We start from the raw sequence: 12,115 nt of genomic DNA, 5'->3' as shown, positions 1-12,115 counted from the left end.
GCAGCCCCCGCAATAACCGCAGCCCCCGCAATAACCGCAGCCACCCAGCATCCAGAGGGTTAAAAACCAAGCTCCTGTCCACGGTATTCACACTAAATCTACATGTAAGCCGCAATCTAAAACTCCCAGCTTGTTTGTTGATGTTTTAGATGCACCAGAGGATCTAAATGAGACTTTATCAAGACCAAGACAGATAGTTTTTACTGGATGTTTTCCAGGGGTGTTTTAAGGTGTTACCGGGGTGAATTAAATATACGATAAGCAGCTGCCAGTTGGGTGTGAGTGAAAAACACCTCCAAGGGGAAGTGAAAGCATTTTACCAACCGACCCTGAAACAAAAAGAGGGGTGTTTTTTTACATTCAGCAACACCCTATGTTTATATTTCCTTCGTTTCTGATGGAAGAACACTGCTTTTGTTGCATCGGAGCATGAATTAGATCATAATGCGCCTCACCTGAGGTGCGTCACCACTGATTCATTTACCCAAACATGAAGCAAAACCAGGGTTTGTCACTTTCCGTCCTGCACACGAAGCCTTCTTGATGTCTGTTTGCAGTTGTCTTATGAGCCCTTTACACAAAAGAGACCTTGGCAGGAATAGAATGGGAAAGGAATTATAAAATATTATTAACCATGGAAATAAGTAAATGACTGTTTTCCAGATTTTATAGCCACTAATACAGGACAACTGATACAGGACCATTACTGCTTTCTTTTAAAACCAAAAAAAAATTATTTAAAAAAGTGTTTTTTTTACAATAAAGTGTCCAACATGTCCTCCTTTGTATATGAAGGTCCTTGAACATGACGTGTCACTGCAATTCTATTTGAATCGTTAATTTTTTTGGACACTTCGTATCAAAGGATGAAGATCTATGACTGTGCACCTGGAGCCACAGCGCCATCTACCGGTTACAATTAATAATGCCGGCGCACGTCCTGCTCGTCAGGAGAGAGAATGCATTTTAAAAATAATCTTTATTTAAGATTGGCGACAAAAGGAGCAATAGTGAGTGGTGCACATAAATAGAGTTTCACTGACAAAATATGACGAATGTATTCATTTTCATTACTTTAGAGAACAATATAATTACAGAATGTCATTTAAATTTCATCGATAAAAGATATACATATATATGAGTATAATTGGCATCAGGAATTAATAAATCAAATTAAGACGAGAGGAAATGACGAATCACCCCTCTACGTCATCACTACGCGTCAGCAGCTGGTCGACCGAGTCGCCTCGACACATTTCACACGTGAGTTAAACTACATCTGTATCTCATAAAGCAATTGTGTTTTTGGTTAATATTTATTAAGCCATGTAGCGTGTTCTCCCTTTGAAGAGATGCTGGAAGTTAACGTTCCACCCGAGAAGCTGTCGAGAGGTTTTGCTTTACAACTCTGGGGTTTGCAGTTAGCATGACCGCTAATGCTACGAAAGTCCATTTCAAAGATATGTCACTTGAACTGGTTGAGCCGTTTACCTGATAAATCATTACTCCCCCTCCGAATTGTTTTAAAGTAAATATCCCAAATGATATGTACTAGTTCGGAATTATAGGTTATTTTTCCATCACCAGTAAATGTAAACAAGATTGAAAATATTTTTTAAAGACGATTCCCCTCAACTGTTTATTTTATTGTGACATTTGATTTATGAAATACGTGTTTGAATTCTTAGACAATGCTGACAAAGATGGATGAAAGGAAGCCACTGAAGCAGGGGCTAAAGAAGAGGAGACAGCCTGATGAAGGAGGAGGAGGAGGAGAGATGAAAAGGAAGAGAGGAGGTGAAACTGGACAGAAGCCTCAGGGAGACGGTGGAAAGAAGCGCCTGGATGCCCTGAGTGTTGGTTATTTCCGCAGGGTCGGGGACAGACTCACAGAGGGCTTTGACGACGATGAGGAGAAAGGTGAGGGTGTACATTTTCTAAAGATCTGAGCTGTAAATGTATAGAGTTTTATATCTACACCTTTTTCAAAATGCATACTCTCCTAAGTTTTCCAGCGTTTAAGCCCCCGTGCAGGTGTTTGCTTTCCTAAATTGTGAATATTAAAAGTTCCGGGTCTGTGTATGATTCCTTACTCTGCTGTTTTAGAGATGTTTGTCACCAACGTGCTGACGGAGGTCAAAGGTAAAGCAGCGCTGGTGGCGTCGGATCAAACAGGCAGCATTACTCTGCAGAGGCTGCTCCAACTGTCAAGTCCTGAGCAGGTGGGAGAGGTGCTGGCTGAACTGGGAGGAGAGTCGGGCGCAGATTTTAAGACCATTTCCTGCGATCGGTGCGGCGGCCATGTCGTGGAGAGTGCAGTGAGACAGATGTCCAGGTTCTCTGGTGAGGCCATATTAATGTTGTAGCAACTAAATAACCCAACAGTGGGGATTTACCTTTGGATGCCACGTTTGGGTTGTTTTTAGAGTCCTCACCAGAAGAGACAAACACCAGAGAAGAAGAAGAAGGGACTTTTGAAGCGTTGGAGGCCCAGGTGTTGTGTTTGAGTGGAGTGGTGAGAGACAACAGTGCAGAGTTCCTCGGACACGTTCATGGCTCACACGTGGTCCGCACACTTCTGCACGTCCTGGCAGGGTGTATCGGACCTCCTCGCACAGACGCACGCGCAGGTACTCCCAGAAACACACGGATGATCGCGCCTTTAGCATGTTGAAAGTGTTCATTCTCTTGTGCGGATATGAGGGAGCTGCAGCATCAGAGCCTCACTGGGACAAAACGCGGTGTTTAATGGTTCCAGCGCGCCTGGCGTGCAGCTACTGCTGGGCGCCAACTGGCAGAGCCTCACTTTGGCAGACCCTGAATGCGGAGGGTTTTATTAACTGTGCTGCCAGTTTGACAAGGCGCTATGTTCAAGGCAAGGGCGCCGCGTCTTTGAGAAGAAAACGCACGACATTTTGATCCCCGCTTTCAGCAGCCGGGCTCCACTTTTCGGTTTGAATGTGTTTTTGTGCCCACTGCTGCTTAAGCAATAAAGAAGCTGTTTTATTCAGCCACTCTATTTTGAGTACAGACTTATAAGTCTGCACCTGAAACTTTTTTCAAGGAAAATATGTGAGGAAAAGCTTTTATTGTTGTCCCTGTAGTTGCGCCTTCACCCTCAACGGTCTGACCCTCCGCTGCCCCCTGTCTGGCATCGCTGAGGAGCTGTCTCAACCGCTCTTTAACAACAACAACAACAACGCGCTTTTTCAGGAATGAAGAAGCCGTATTTTCTCGCTTCTATGCAACGGATTCAGCCCGTCGGGGCTGTCAGACATTACAGATGTCACATTTTTTTGTCTTCTCTCCAGGTGTGAAGGAACGCAACAGTGTTTCTCCGCTGACAGACTTTGACGTTCCCACATCGTTCTGGTACGAGCTGAAAAGCCTCACGGAGGCTTTGATGGACAACGTCACGTGTGAGTTATTGGAAACAGAAGGACCGACACCCTCGTGTCACGATGCGTTGCCCCCAACACAGAATACATTTGTGCACTTTCATGCAGTTTAGGATGAAACTATTAAATAAGTGGCGCCACTAATGGCTCATCGTGATCAGCATAATTGTACCTGAGCTGGTAGTGAACATTGCTTTATGAATATTGAGAACTACTCTGAGTCAAGGACAGCCTTTCAGACAGAGCTGCTGTCTGGAACCTGTTCCGAGCGGTCCAACCTTGATATGAAACCCAGATTGAACCTGCAGTGAATGACAGGCGGGTGAGTGTACGCAGCAAAGAGGCTTTTAGCCGCGGAGCAGCTCGGCCTTGTTAACTGCACAAACAGACCCGCGTCTAATCAACAGGTGGGCTTCACTCTCAGGCTCTTTGGCAGAATTGATGTCCTGGTTTTGCAGTATCAGACGAGATGAGAAACATGTTTAGTGCTATGAATTATTCATGGGGTTGATTAAGGGGATGGAGGGACTACCGTTAACATTTCTCCAGATCTGGAGATGTGTTGCTATTCTCAGTAGAGAATGTTCCACAGCCCATCTTCAGCAGCATCATTCAGGAATGGAGCATAACCTGAGGCTTTGAGCTGGCCTGCAGAACTCCTTCAGGACTGCAGTCATTTCAAACCGCGGATGATTTACGACCAAAGGGTTTGTGGATTGATGCTGCTGTAGATCTCCCTTTGAAGTATCGGACATTCACGAGATGAACGTGTTCTATGAATGAGGAAGTTCTGATAAAGGTCTTTTCAAGCGCTGATGTAAGAAATGAAATTGGATTAAAACGTGGCGTTTGTCTCCTTTTTGGTTTTGTTTCCGTGAGCGTGCCGATGGTCAAGATTTTTTCCCTTTAAATCACAAAGTACTGCCTTCACTGTCTTGTGGCTCCTGTTTTTCCAGTGAGCGTGATAGATGCCGCTGCCAGTGCCGTCTTCCAGACCATGTTGACCGTGTGTCACAGAAAACGCCCCAAACTCTGCAAACAGCTCCTGAAACGCATCATGGAGTATCTGTCAAGCCGCAGCGCCGCTCCAGGAGTGAGGTCAGAGTCCACCGAGACACGTTTTCTGTTCTGAGATATTTCTCTATCAGGACTGCAGGCAGGCATCAAGTCACCTTTTACCAATGTCTTCCCTCCAGTCCTCTTCTGGTGTTCCTCAAGGACCAGGCCTCGAGTCGCCTCATTGACACCGTCATACAGCTGGCTCACAAGTCTCTTCTATGTGGCCTCTACAAGAAACACCTCAAGGGTCAGCTGGTGGACTTGGCCCTCCATCCCATCGCCAACTTCCCCGTTCAGAGGCTAACTGCAGCCTCGGCCAAGTACAAACTGGTAGGTGATTACGCCCCCTGCTGGCCAGAGGATGAAGGTCTGGATTCTCATCAGTACCTCTTTCTGGCTGTCTCTCACTCTCTGAAGTTCCAGAAGTTGTTTGATGAGCTGCTCCAAGGTTTGGAGGCCATCTTGGCAGCCGGTCACATGGGAGTGATCGTCCAGCTGGCAGAGGGCTGCGCGGAAAGTGAGGAGAGGCAGGAAGAGTTGATTCAGTGCCTGCTCCATGTAAGCATCCAGCAGTGTTGAGAAAATGGAGCCATTGTTTTAAATACAAGCTTTAATTGTGACTGAAGATGTGATTCCTTCCAGGCCTTCCACTGTGCTGAGCCCGGCTCTAGACACGTCAGATGTCTTCCTCTCTTCATGTCCCTGCTCACCTATGAGGTGTACTACCACTCCGACGCAGCAGAGGGCAGCGCCCAAACAGAGGTAACTCAAAATCAGCGGCAGGATGTAACTTCACATGTAATTACTGCAGTGTTTTACTATATTTTGAGGTTTGTTTTCACTAAGACGTTGGATGGTTTTTATTTTGGCCGACGACAACTATCTAATGATTAATCACTAGTTTCCCTTTAGATTTCAGGCTGAGACAGTAGTGGAAAATGTGAATAATTATAAATTTATTAAGAATTGATTTTAAGAATGTGATCCTACTTTAACTTTGTGACACGAGTTTGATCCCATGACAACACACCACACCGTGTTGGTGCTGCAGACTGAGCGATTGGTGCCATTTCTGATCTTTTCCAGGTTCCGCTGTCCTCCATCTGTTACCATGGCTCCCGGCTGGTCCAGGCGCTGGCAAAATTCAAAGATCGCTCATTGCTCCTCAGCAGTCTGCGCACCCTGACCCCCGCTGACCTGCTGACACTGGCCACAGACCCTGCAGGAAGCCACGTTCTCCAGGCCCTCATCACCTCTTCCAGTGACAAGGGAAGAGGCAAGATCCTCAAGAGGCTGGAGGTATGAATGAGAAAATACTGCAAAAGGCTTCGATATATAAAGTCTTAGATGATTTCATTTGTTAAAGACAGCTTATTTTAATTTTTACAGGGTCAGTATGTTAAAATGGCCTGCTCCAGGTTGGGCAGTCGGGTGCTGGAAGCTGTTTGGAACAGTTCTTCAGTCAGTCAAAGACAAAATATTGCGCAGGAACTAGGTAACGCAAACACGACATACACACTGAGTAAGAGGTGGCTTTATTTCCCTCCTTTTTAATCACTTAAACTTTTTTGTTTTCCTTTAGTTGGATGTGAGAGCCAGCTGAGGTCAGATCAGTTCGCTCGCCACGTGTGGGCTAAATTCGCCCTGTCCCACTTTGCCCACAGGAAAGCCCACTGGCAGGAAATACAGACTGGGGAGTCCAAGAAGCGAAAGCTCTTCAGTGAAATTCTTGAATGAATCCGAGTCTGTAATTTCGATGTTTATATGATAAAAAAGTTTACCTTTTACGTTTGCAATAGTTGATGTATAAAACGACGTGACCGCTAGAGGGCGCCAGTTCAACACATTTCAAGTGGTTTTCATTGAACGTGTTCTATTTTCCAATACAGCAATCAAAAGAAAATAAATAAGCCCAGACCTTTGTGCTGTGCCTCAGTCACGGAAAATAATATTGGTTACTTAATGATTATAAGGAGGAATGGCCTTGGTGTTTCAAAGCACTGCAAAACTCAATACAATAACAAGAAATGAAATTACAGGCATCGATACATTCATATACTTGATTTGGATTATACTGACGGTATAAAGTCACAACTATACCTAAGGCATGTTCAAGTTCAGGGTCCCTAGCCTCAAGGATTAGTTGGCTCTCAGGTTGGCTACACATACAATGTGACCAAGATTCCTTCAGTAATACAAAAATACATTTGCTGGGGAAAAAAAACTCTGCAGGTTTACCTGTGTTACATAGTGTAGGTATGTACAGTATGTGTGTAACCTCATCTAACAAGCCATTCTCGCCTCTGCTGTTAATAGGCGTTTCCGTGACAACAGCCTATTCTCCACAACAGTATGTTACTATATTATCAATATGCACATTATCCTATAGGTGTTTTCTTAGGTGTGTACAAATATCCTTATTCAACCCAGTCTGGTTTTATATATATTGGGGCTGGCAGTTTTGAGTTGTGGTTAAACATGATTAACTATATTAATAATTACATAAAATGCAGAGATTCAAGTAACACACACTAAATTATGAGTGAACATGACAGAAAAAAGTGAAAATGATTTACAGGAAAGTTCACATGTGCTTGGATTTATCCAAACATAAATCAAGCTGCTGTTTCAGCTCCGCGTTTATGAGGTTCTTCCCCTTCAAATCCTCCACAAGTTTACGAATTATGTTCCTGGCTCTTCGTTCTCGTTCCTTTGCGTTTCTTTTCTCCCGTTCTAGACTCTCCACCCTCGCCATGGCTTTGCCGAGCCTGCTCCATAGATCATTGGGAGATGTGGGCAGTGCGTAAGAGTGGTCCTAACAGCAGCAAAGAAGAATATACAGACGTGAGTTACACTCTTAATCCCATCCACCTCTCAATCAGTCTCGGTTCAATGCGAGCATGTTTCAACCGGGACCGGAAAGTGAGCTGATACTCTGTACTCACAGCACCAGGCTCAGGCACAGAGTCCCTCTCTTGGACAGGCTGGCACGGGTCCTCTGACAGGTTCGTTTGAGGCTGGCTTTCCCCTGCTGCCACTGGCTAAAGTATAAAGAAGATATCCTGGAAAAATCCAATCAAAGAGCGACATTGGTTTATCTAGTTTTTCTATTCTGATGGCCTGACCTACCATCGGAAGATGAGCAGGGAGATTGAAAAGAGATGGAACAGCTCCAGCTCTGAGCCTGACAGTCTGACCCGTCCTGTCAAAGTCCTCCTGTATAAAGTGAGCGCTGCAGAGCCGTGACGAGGGAGTCGCAGTGAAGCTGTTCCTCCTCAGGGCTGCTTCCCACTGCTGCCTCACTTTGTCATCCTTAGGAAACCTGCCAAGTAATAAAAGCAGTTGGTTAACACAATTGAGAGTAAATGTGGGGCCATTTAACTCTGAGTGTTGTAAAATCTCAAATTTCATGCCTATGAAAGGTAATTCCTTGTGATCTTGTTTTAGCAGTGCAACGCTGTGAACAGCTCAGAGCGGCACAGGAATGAGGCATCTTTGCAGCTCACATCAATCTGCTGGAGAAGAGAGGTATCGGGAATCAGTAAAGAACAGGAAAGCAGGACATTTTTAAGAGGCACAAATGTCAGTTAGAATGGAATGCATTTAAGAACCGAATAGCTATGAAAAACTAAATATAGTGTATTCACAGACTCAGATGTAGAAACTACACAAATGTGCAGAATGACAGGTCAAAAAGAAGGTCGGTTAGACTCCAGAAGAGAAATATATGTATGGCAAAGAACATTAATGTATTAAATGTTCAACCCATCTGTGTAACTCACCAAAGGGGAGAAATATCTCCACGCACTCACGATCACGCTTGCCACTCACAATATGGCGGCGACGTGCACGCCCGCTCCATCAAGTCAACGTGCCTTCTAATATCCACGGTGCAGTACACGTTCATTACTTCCAAGAGGCACGAATCAGTCGAACTGGGGGTGTTATTGCATTAAAAGTTTAAGGAAATCTTGACAGTCTGACGTTAAAACCTCGAATACAGTCGAAGTCAATCAAACATCTCTCATTAGGGTGTGCAGTATCAACATATCAAAACTAATTACCTCGTTTTTGTTACGAGTGTAACCTGTCATGCGTTTATTTCTACAATATATTTATGCTCCAAAAGTACCTAAACTTTTAAACTTCAGAGTAAGCCTCTACCGCCTGACTGAAAATAATACGGAGTCTATTCAAAGTATATTGATTGATCTCATAGAGATCAAAATCAGGCTCCAACTTTATGAATAGTTTCAGTGTACTCCAATTTATAACTAAAATATGTGACTGTATCTTTTGCTTTAAAATTTTAAGAACTGCATCAAAATTATGTTCAGGCAAATTTATGGTCAGCCTGCGCTGACATTGGTACGCATGCGCAGAACTAGTCCTCTCTCTCTTTGACAGGGAATAAATTAATTGGAAGAATTATTACTTTTCTCTTTTAACAGTAACTATTTTTGGTTTATTTTATAGTTTCCAAAACAGTTATTATTTGTGCTAATATAGCTACGTCGTCAACTAGCAAATGAAAGTTCAGGAAGAATATTGATTTTTCAGTAATCATTTTTACTTATATAGAAATTAAACCATTCAATATATTAACATTGGAATGAACGACCAGACTTTTATAGCTTTGGTTATTTAGTTGATCCTCTTTGTTTATTACCGCTTTCACTGAAATCTTACCACTTCAAACAAACACAAAAATTTGTGATTGTGATTTTTTTTTTAATCTAACCCATAATTTGCAACTTTCCAAAGTCAAATGTTTGTTTCAATTTTTTCAATTATTTTATTTTCATGCTAAACTGCTTTCACATTAAAATACTGCCAACTTGTCACCTTCATCATCTTCCAGTATGTGCAACCAGCAGGAGCGACACAGGTGGCTTCGACTTTAATGCGTCCAAAAACAGATAAAACAAGCGTTGAATGGAAGTTGTACTTCACAGAAAAGGGTCTGTTGAGAGGAGCTAAAGTGTGAAATAAATAATATTAGGCTTTGAAATACATGATGGCCTTTATTCATGTTCCCTCATTTGTGGAGGGGAAAAAAAGTAGTTTTATGAAAATTGGACATATGTTTCTTTTGAATGGAGGTTTCACAGACAGACAGACAGATACTGTAGATGGATGGATGGATGTGTATGTTGGCATTATGTGGCCTATCTGTCATTATGTCCAACCATAGGAACAGACGAGACAATTGGTCCCATAAACAATATGGGTCTGTAAAATTGGCGGCACAAAACTACATTTTTGATAAAATACAGGACTGTTGGACTGATCTCAGGAGCCATGTTATCTTCCACTTTCTGAAAATCTTTGCTCCTCTTTACTGAAAATGTTATTAAAAAAAACCCAAAACCTAATTTTTGGGATTTCATACGCTGAAGGGAAGGCTGCTTAAAGCTCTGAGCTGCTCTGATGAAGTCAGCCTGAATATTTATAGAATACTTATATGATACCTCATTCTTTGACTTAACTAATATTAATCTGTCTGCGTGCTGCATTTGTGCTTGGTTCCAATGACTCTAGTTTCATTTGATTTGCAGCAAAGCACCGGCCATTATATCTGCGGACACTTAACGTCCAGATCGATACTAATCTCATGACAGGATCCTGTTATAGTTTGCAGTATTTTGCGGAACACACGGGCTGCTGTCGCCTTTTGACCTGTGATTAATCCAAATCACGAGGGAGCTGCATGTGGCTCTTGGCTGCCAACACGGTGGATTTTTGTCTATCGGCCGATATTTCACCGCAGGCGTCTTTCTCGTCGTTTTAATGGCACGCGATCGCTCCTGAGCATCATCGAGAAACAAGCCAGGCTCTTTGTAGCTGCCTTTGTTGTTCAGTTATTACAGCTTTGTGCATATATTATCAGCTGTATGCTCTGGAGACAAAGCAGGGGAACATTGACCTTTGGGGTACACTGACTCGTTGCCCCTGGAAAACAAGGCGCGTTCCCCGGGGAATCAGCCACGCGTCTATAAATGCCACTCAAAGTCTGCGACCACAGCCTTCTCTGTCCAGCACGGCCGCTGCCACGTGCCCCTGCCGGTCTAGGAGCACCAACCACTCACAATGTTACCCTCCTGCAGACATTCCCGCACCCACACCCCAGAGAAACACGGATCTCATTAGCTATGCACAGCTCTCACTGGAAATAGGCTTCCTTTGGTGCAAAGTGAGGAGTTTAGTTAGACAGGCTTTCTCTGGCACACAGTAGGCGTCTTCATCATCTTCGCAGCTCCCTCTGTCTTTTCCCTGCCCTCCACAACTATTCTTTTGCCCGAAAATCACAGTTTATGCCCACAGAATGAGTCAGCCCTGACGAAACAGAGAGAAGGAGGATTTCTGTCACGATTTGAGCGACTGATAGGGTGTCACAAAGAGGAACGGCGACGCTTTGTCCTCATTATTCGCTTTATTTCCTGCGGGCTTCTGTGTGGCTGTCAAACGCATGCCATTATCTGACACTTATCTCTCCCATAAAAAAAAGGCTCTGCGTGTCATTTCTCATTGTGATGTACATTCTTCAAAAACTTTGAAGAGTTTCCCTGATCTTTCTGTCACAAACCAGTGTCTCATTAACCTACTGGGGAGGAAAATGAAAAGACGTCCCCCTCCTAAAATCTGAATAAATATCTAACAACAGTTAAGATGCCAGAGGACTCTAGGACTCATTGTCTCCTTGACAACAGTCTCTAAGCAACCATTAGTCCTCAAAGCGCTTCACCATCCCCATCTCTCCTCAGCCCTTCTCTCTGTCTCTCTTTCTCCCTCCCTTAGCCGGTTTGTCCTCCTCTCCAGAGTCCTCTCATTCTTCCAGTCCCAATAGCTCCTCTACCAGCATCGCAAGCTGCAGCTTCTCTCAAAACTGAGCCAGGAAACCAGAATTATGGCTTCATCTTGATCTTCACTGATTGCTTTTTAAATGATGAATCAGAAGTGGTGATTTCCATTTAAATGCAGCTTTCCCATCAAAAGAATCATTAGAATTAGAAGAATCAAATTTTATGCACGTAGCTGACAATGATGTATAGGTTTTGTAAGAAAACCATTCTGCTATTTAACATTACTGTACACTGTCTACAGAGTCTATATGGCACTAATATAGGGGGAAATGGGCGTCTGCCTTGTTTAATTAGATGTTTCCTCTCCTTTGTTACATGATTTTCTGCAGATTTCTGAACCCGTGTACAATAATAGTAAAGAACGTCTTTTTAATTCTTTTGACCCGAAGAAACCTGCATTCTAAACTAAACAAATGGTGTTTTTGTGTCATCCCGACCAGAGCGATTCATCAAACAGATGGAATTTGAATGCTGGTCCCAGTGGTGTCATCCATTTCAATCTGGAAGGGCATCGTACGGTAGATTATGTTTTTCTAGTATCATCACTTGAAAAGTCCTGTTCACTGATCTGTAGTAACGCCTTAATAAATTAGCTGAATTTCTATATATTTGTACAAATAATGGACTGATGAGGAATATACAGCCCGCGTAAAGACAATTTGGCTCCGAACATCTTTCACGATAAATCACTGCTGGAAGTCGCCTGCAAGGCTCATGTTTTTTTAAAAGCTTTTTTCAATTGTAATGAAAAAAGAAAAGAATGATTGGGAGCAGAAATATTAGTGATCATTAGAG

At 43.3% G+C, this 12,115-nt stretch overlaps 2 protein-coding genes across 4 annotated transcripts; one reads left to right on the top strand and one right to left on the bottom strand.

The window, feature by feature from the left end:
* Positions 1-1,184: 1,184 nt before the first annotated feature.
* Positions 1,185-6,244, top strand: nop9 (NOP9 nucleolar protein). Of its 2 annotated transcripts, none has more exons than XM_011620074.2 (12): positions 1,185-1,263; positions 1,689-1,920; positions 2,107-2,343; positions 2,427-2,630; positions 3,312-3,419; positions 4,355-4,496; positions 4,595-4,787; positions 4,875-5,015; positions 5,100-5,219; positions 5,544-5,756; positions 5,847-5,952; positions 6,040-6,244. In XM_011620074.2, exons 1-12 carry the CDS (start codon positions 1,189-1,191, stop codon positions 6,192-6,194), a joined length of 1,926 nt encoding a protein of 641 aa, XP_011618376.2. In that variant the 5' UTR covers positions 1,185-1,188; the 3' UTR covers positions 6,195-6,244. The 2 variants fall into 2 exon arrangements, with proteins under 2 accessions (XP_011618376.2, XP_011618377.2); XM_011620075.2 differs by lacking the exon at positions 1,185-1,263 and adding an exon at positions 1,325-1,392.
* Positions 6,245-6,607: 363 nt separating this feature from the next.
* Positions 6,608-8,857, bottom strand: LOC105418914 (THAP domain-containing protein 6-like). 2 transcript variants are annotated; one of them, XM_011620073.2, is made up of 5 exons: positions 8,240-8,857; positions 7,871-7,969; positions 7,587-7,779; positions 7,403-7,498; positions 6,608-7,272 (listed from the first exon to the last, which is right to left on the bottom strand). In XM_011620073.2, the coding sequence occupies exons 2-5, from the start codon at positions 7,948-7,950 to the stop codon at positions 7,042-7,044; spliced, it is 600 nt and encodes a 199-aa protein (XP_011618375.2). In that variant the 5' UTR covers positions 7,951-7,969; positions 8,240-8,857; the 3' UTR covers positions 6,608-7,041. The 2 variants fall into 2 exon arrangements, with proteins under 2 accessions (XP_011618375.2, XP_011618374.2); XM_011620072.2 differs by having other exon boundaries at positions 7,871-7,972; positions 8,240-8,855.
* Between the last annotated feature and the right edge of the window lie 3,258 nt (positions 8,858-12,115).

Source organism: Takifugu rubripes, chromosome 22, assembly GCF_901000725.2.
Source record: "Takifugu rubripes chromosome 22, fTakRub1.2, whole genome shotgun sequence".
NCBI lineage: Eukaryota > Metazoa > Chordata > Actinopteri > Tetraodontiformes > Tetraodontidae > Takifugu > Takifugu rubripes.
Note: the sequence above shows the minus strand (reverse complement) of the source record. Positions and strands in the feature narration are given on the sequence as shown.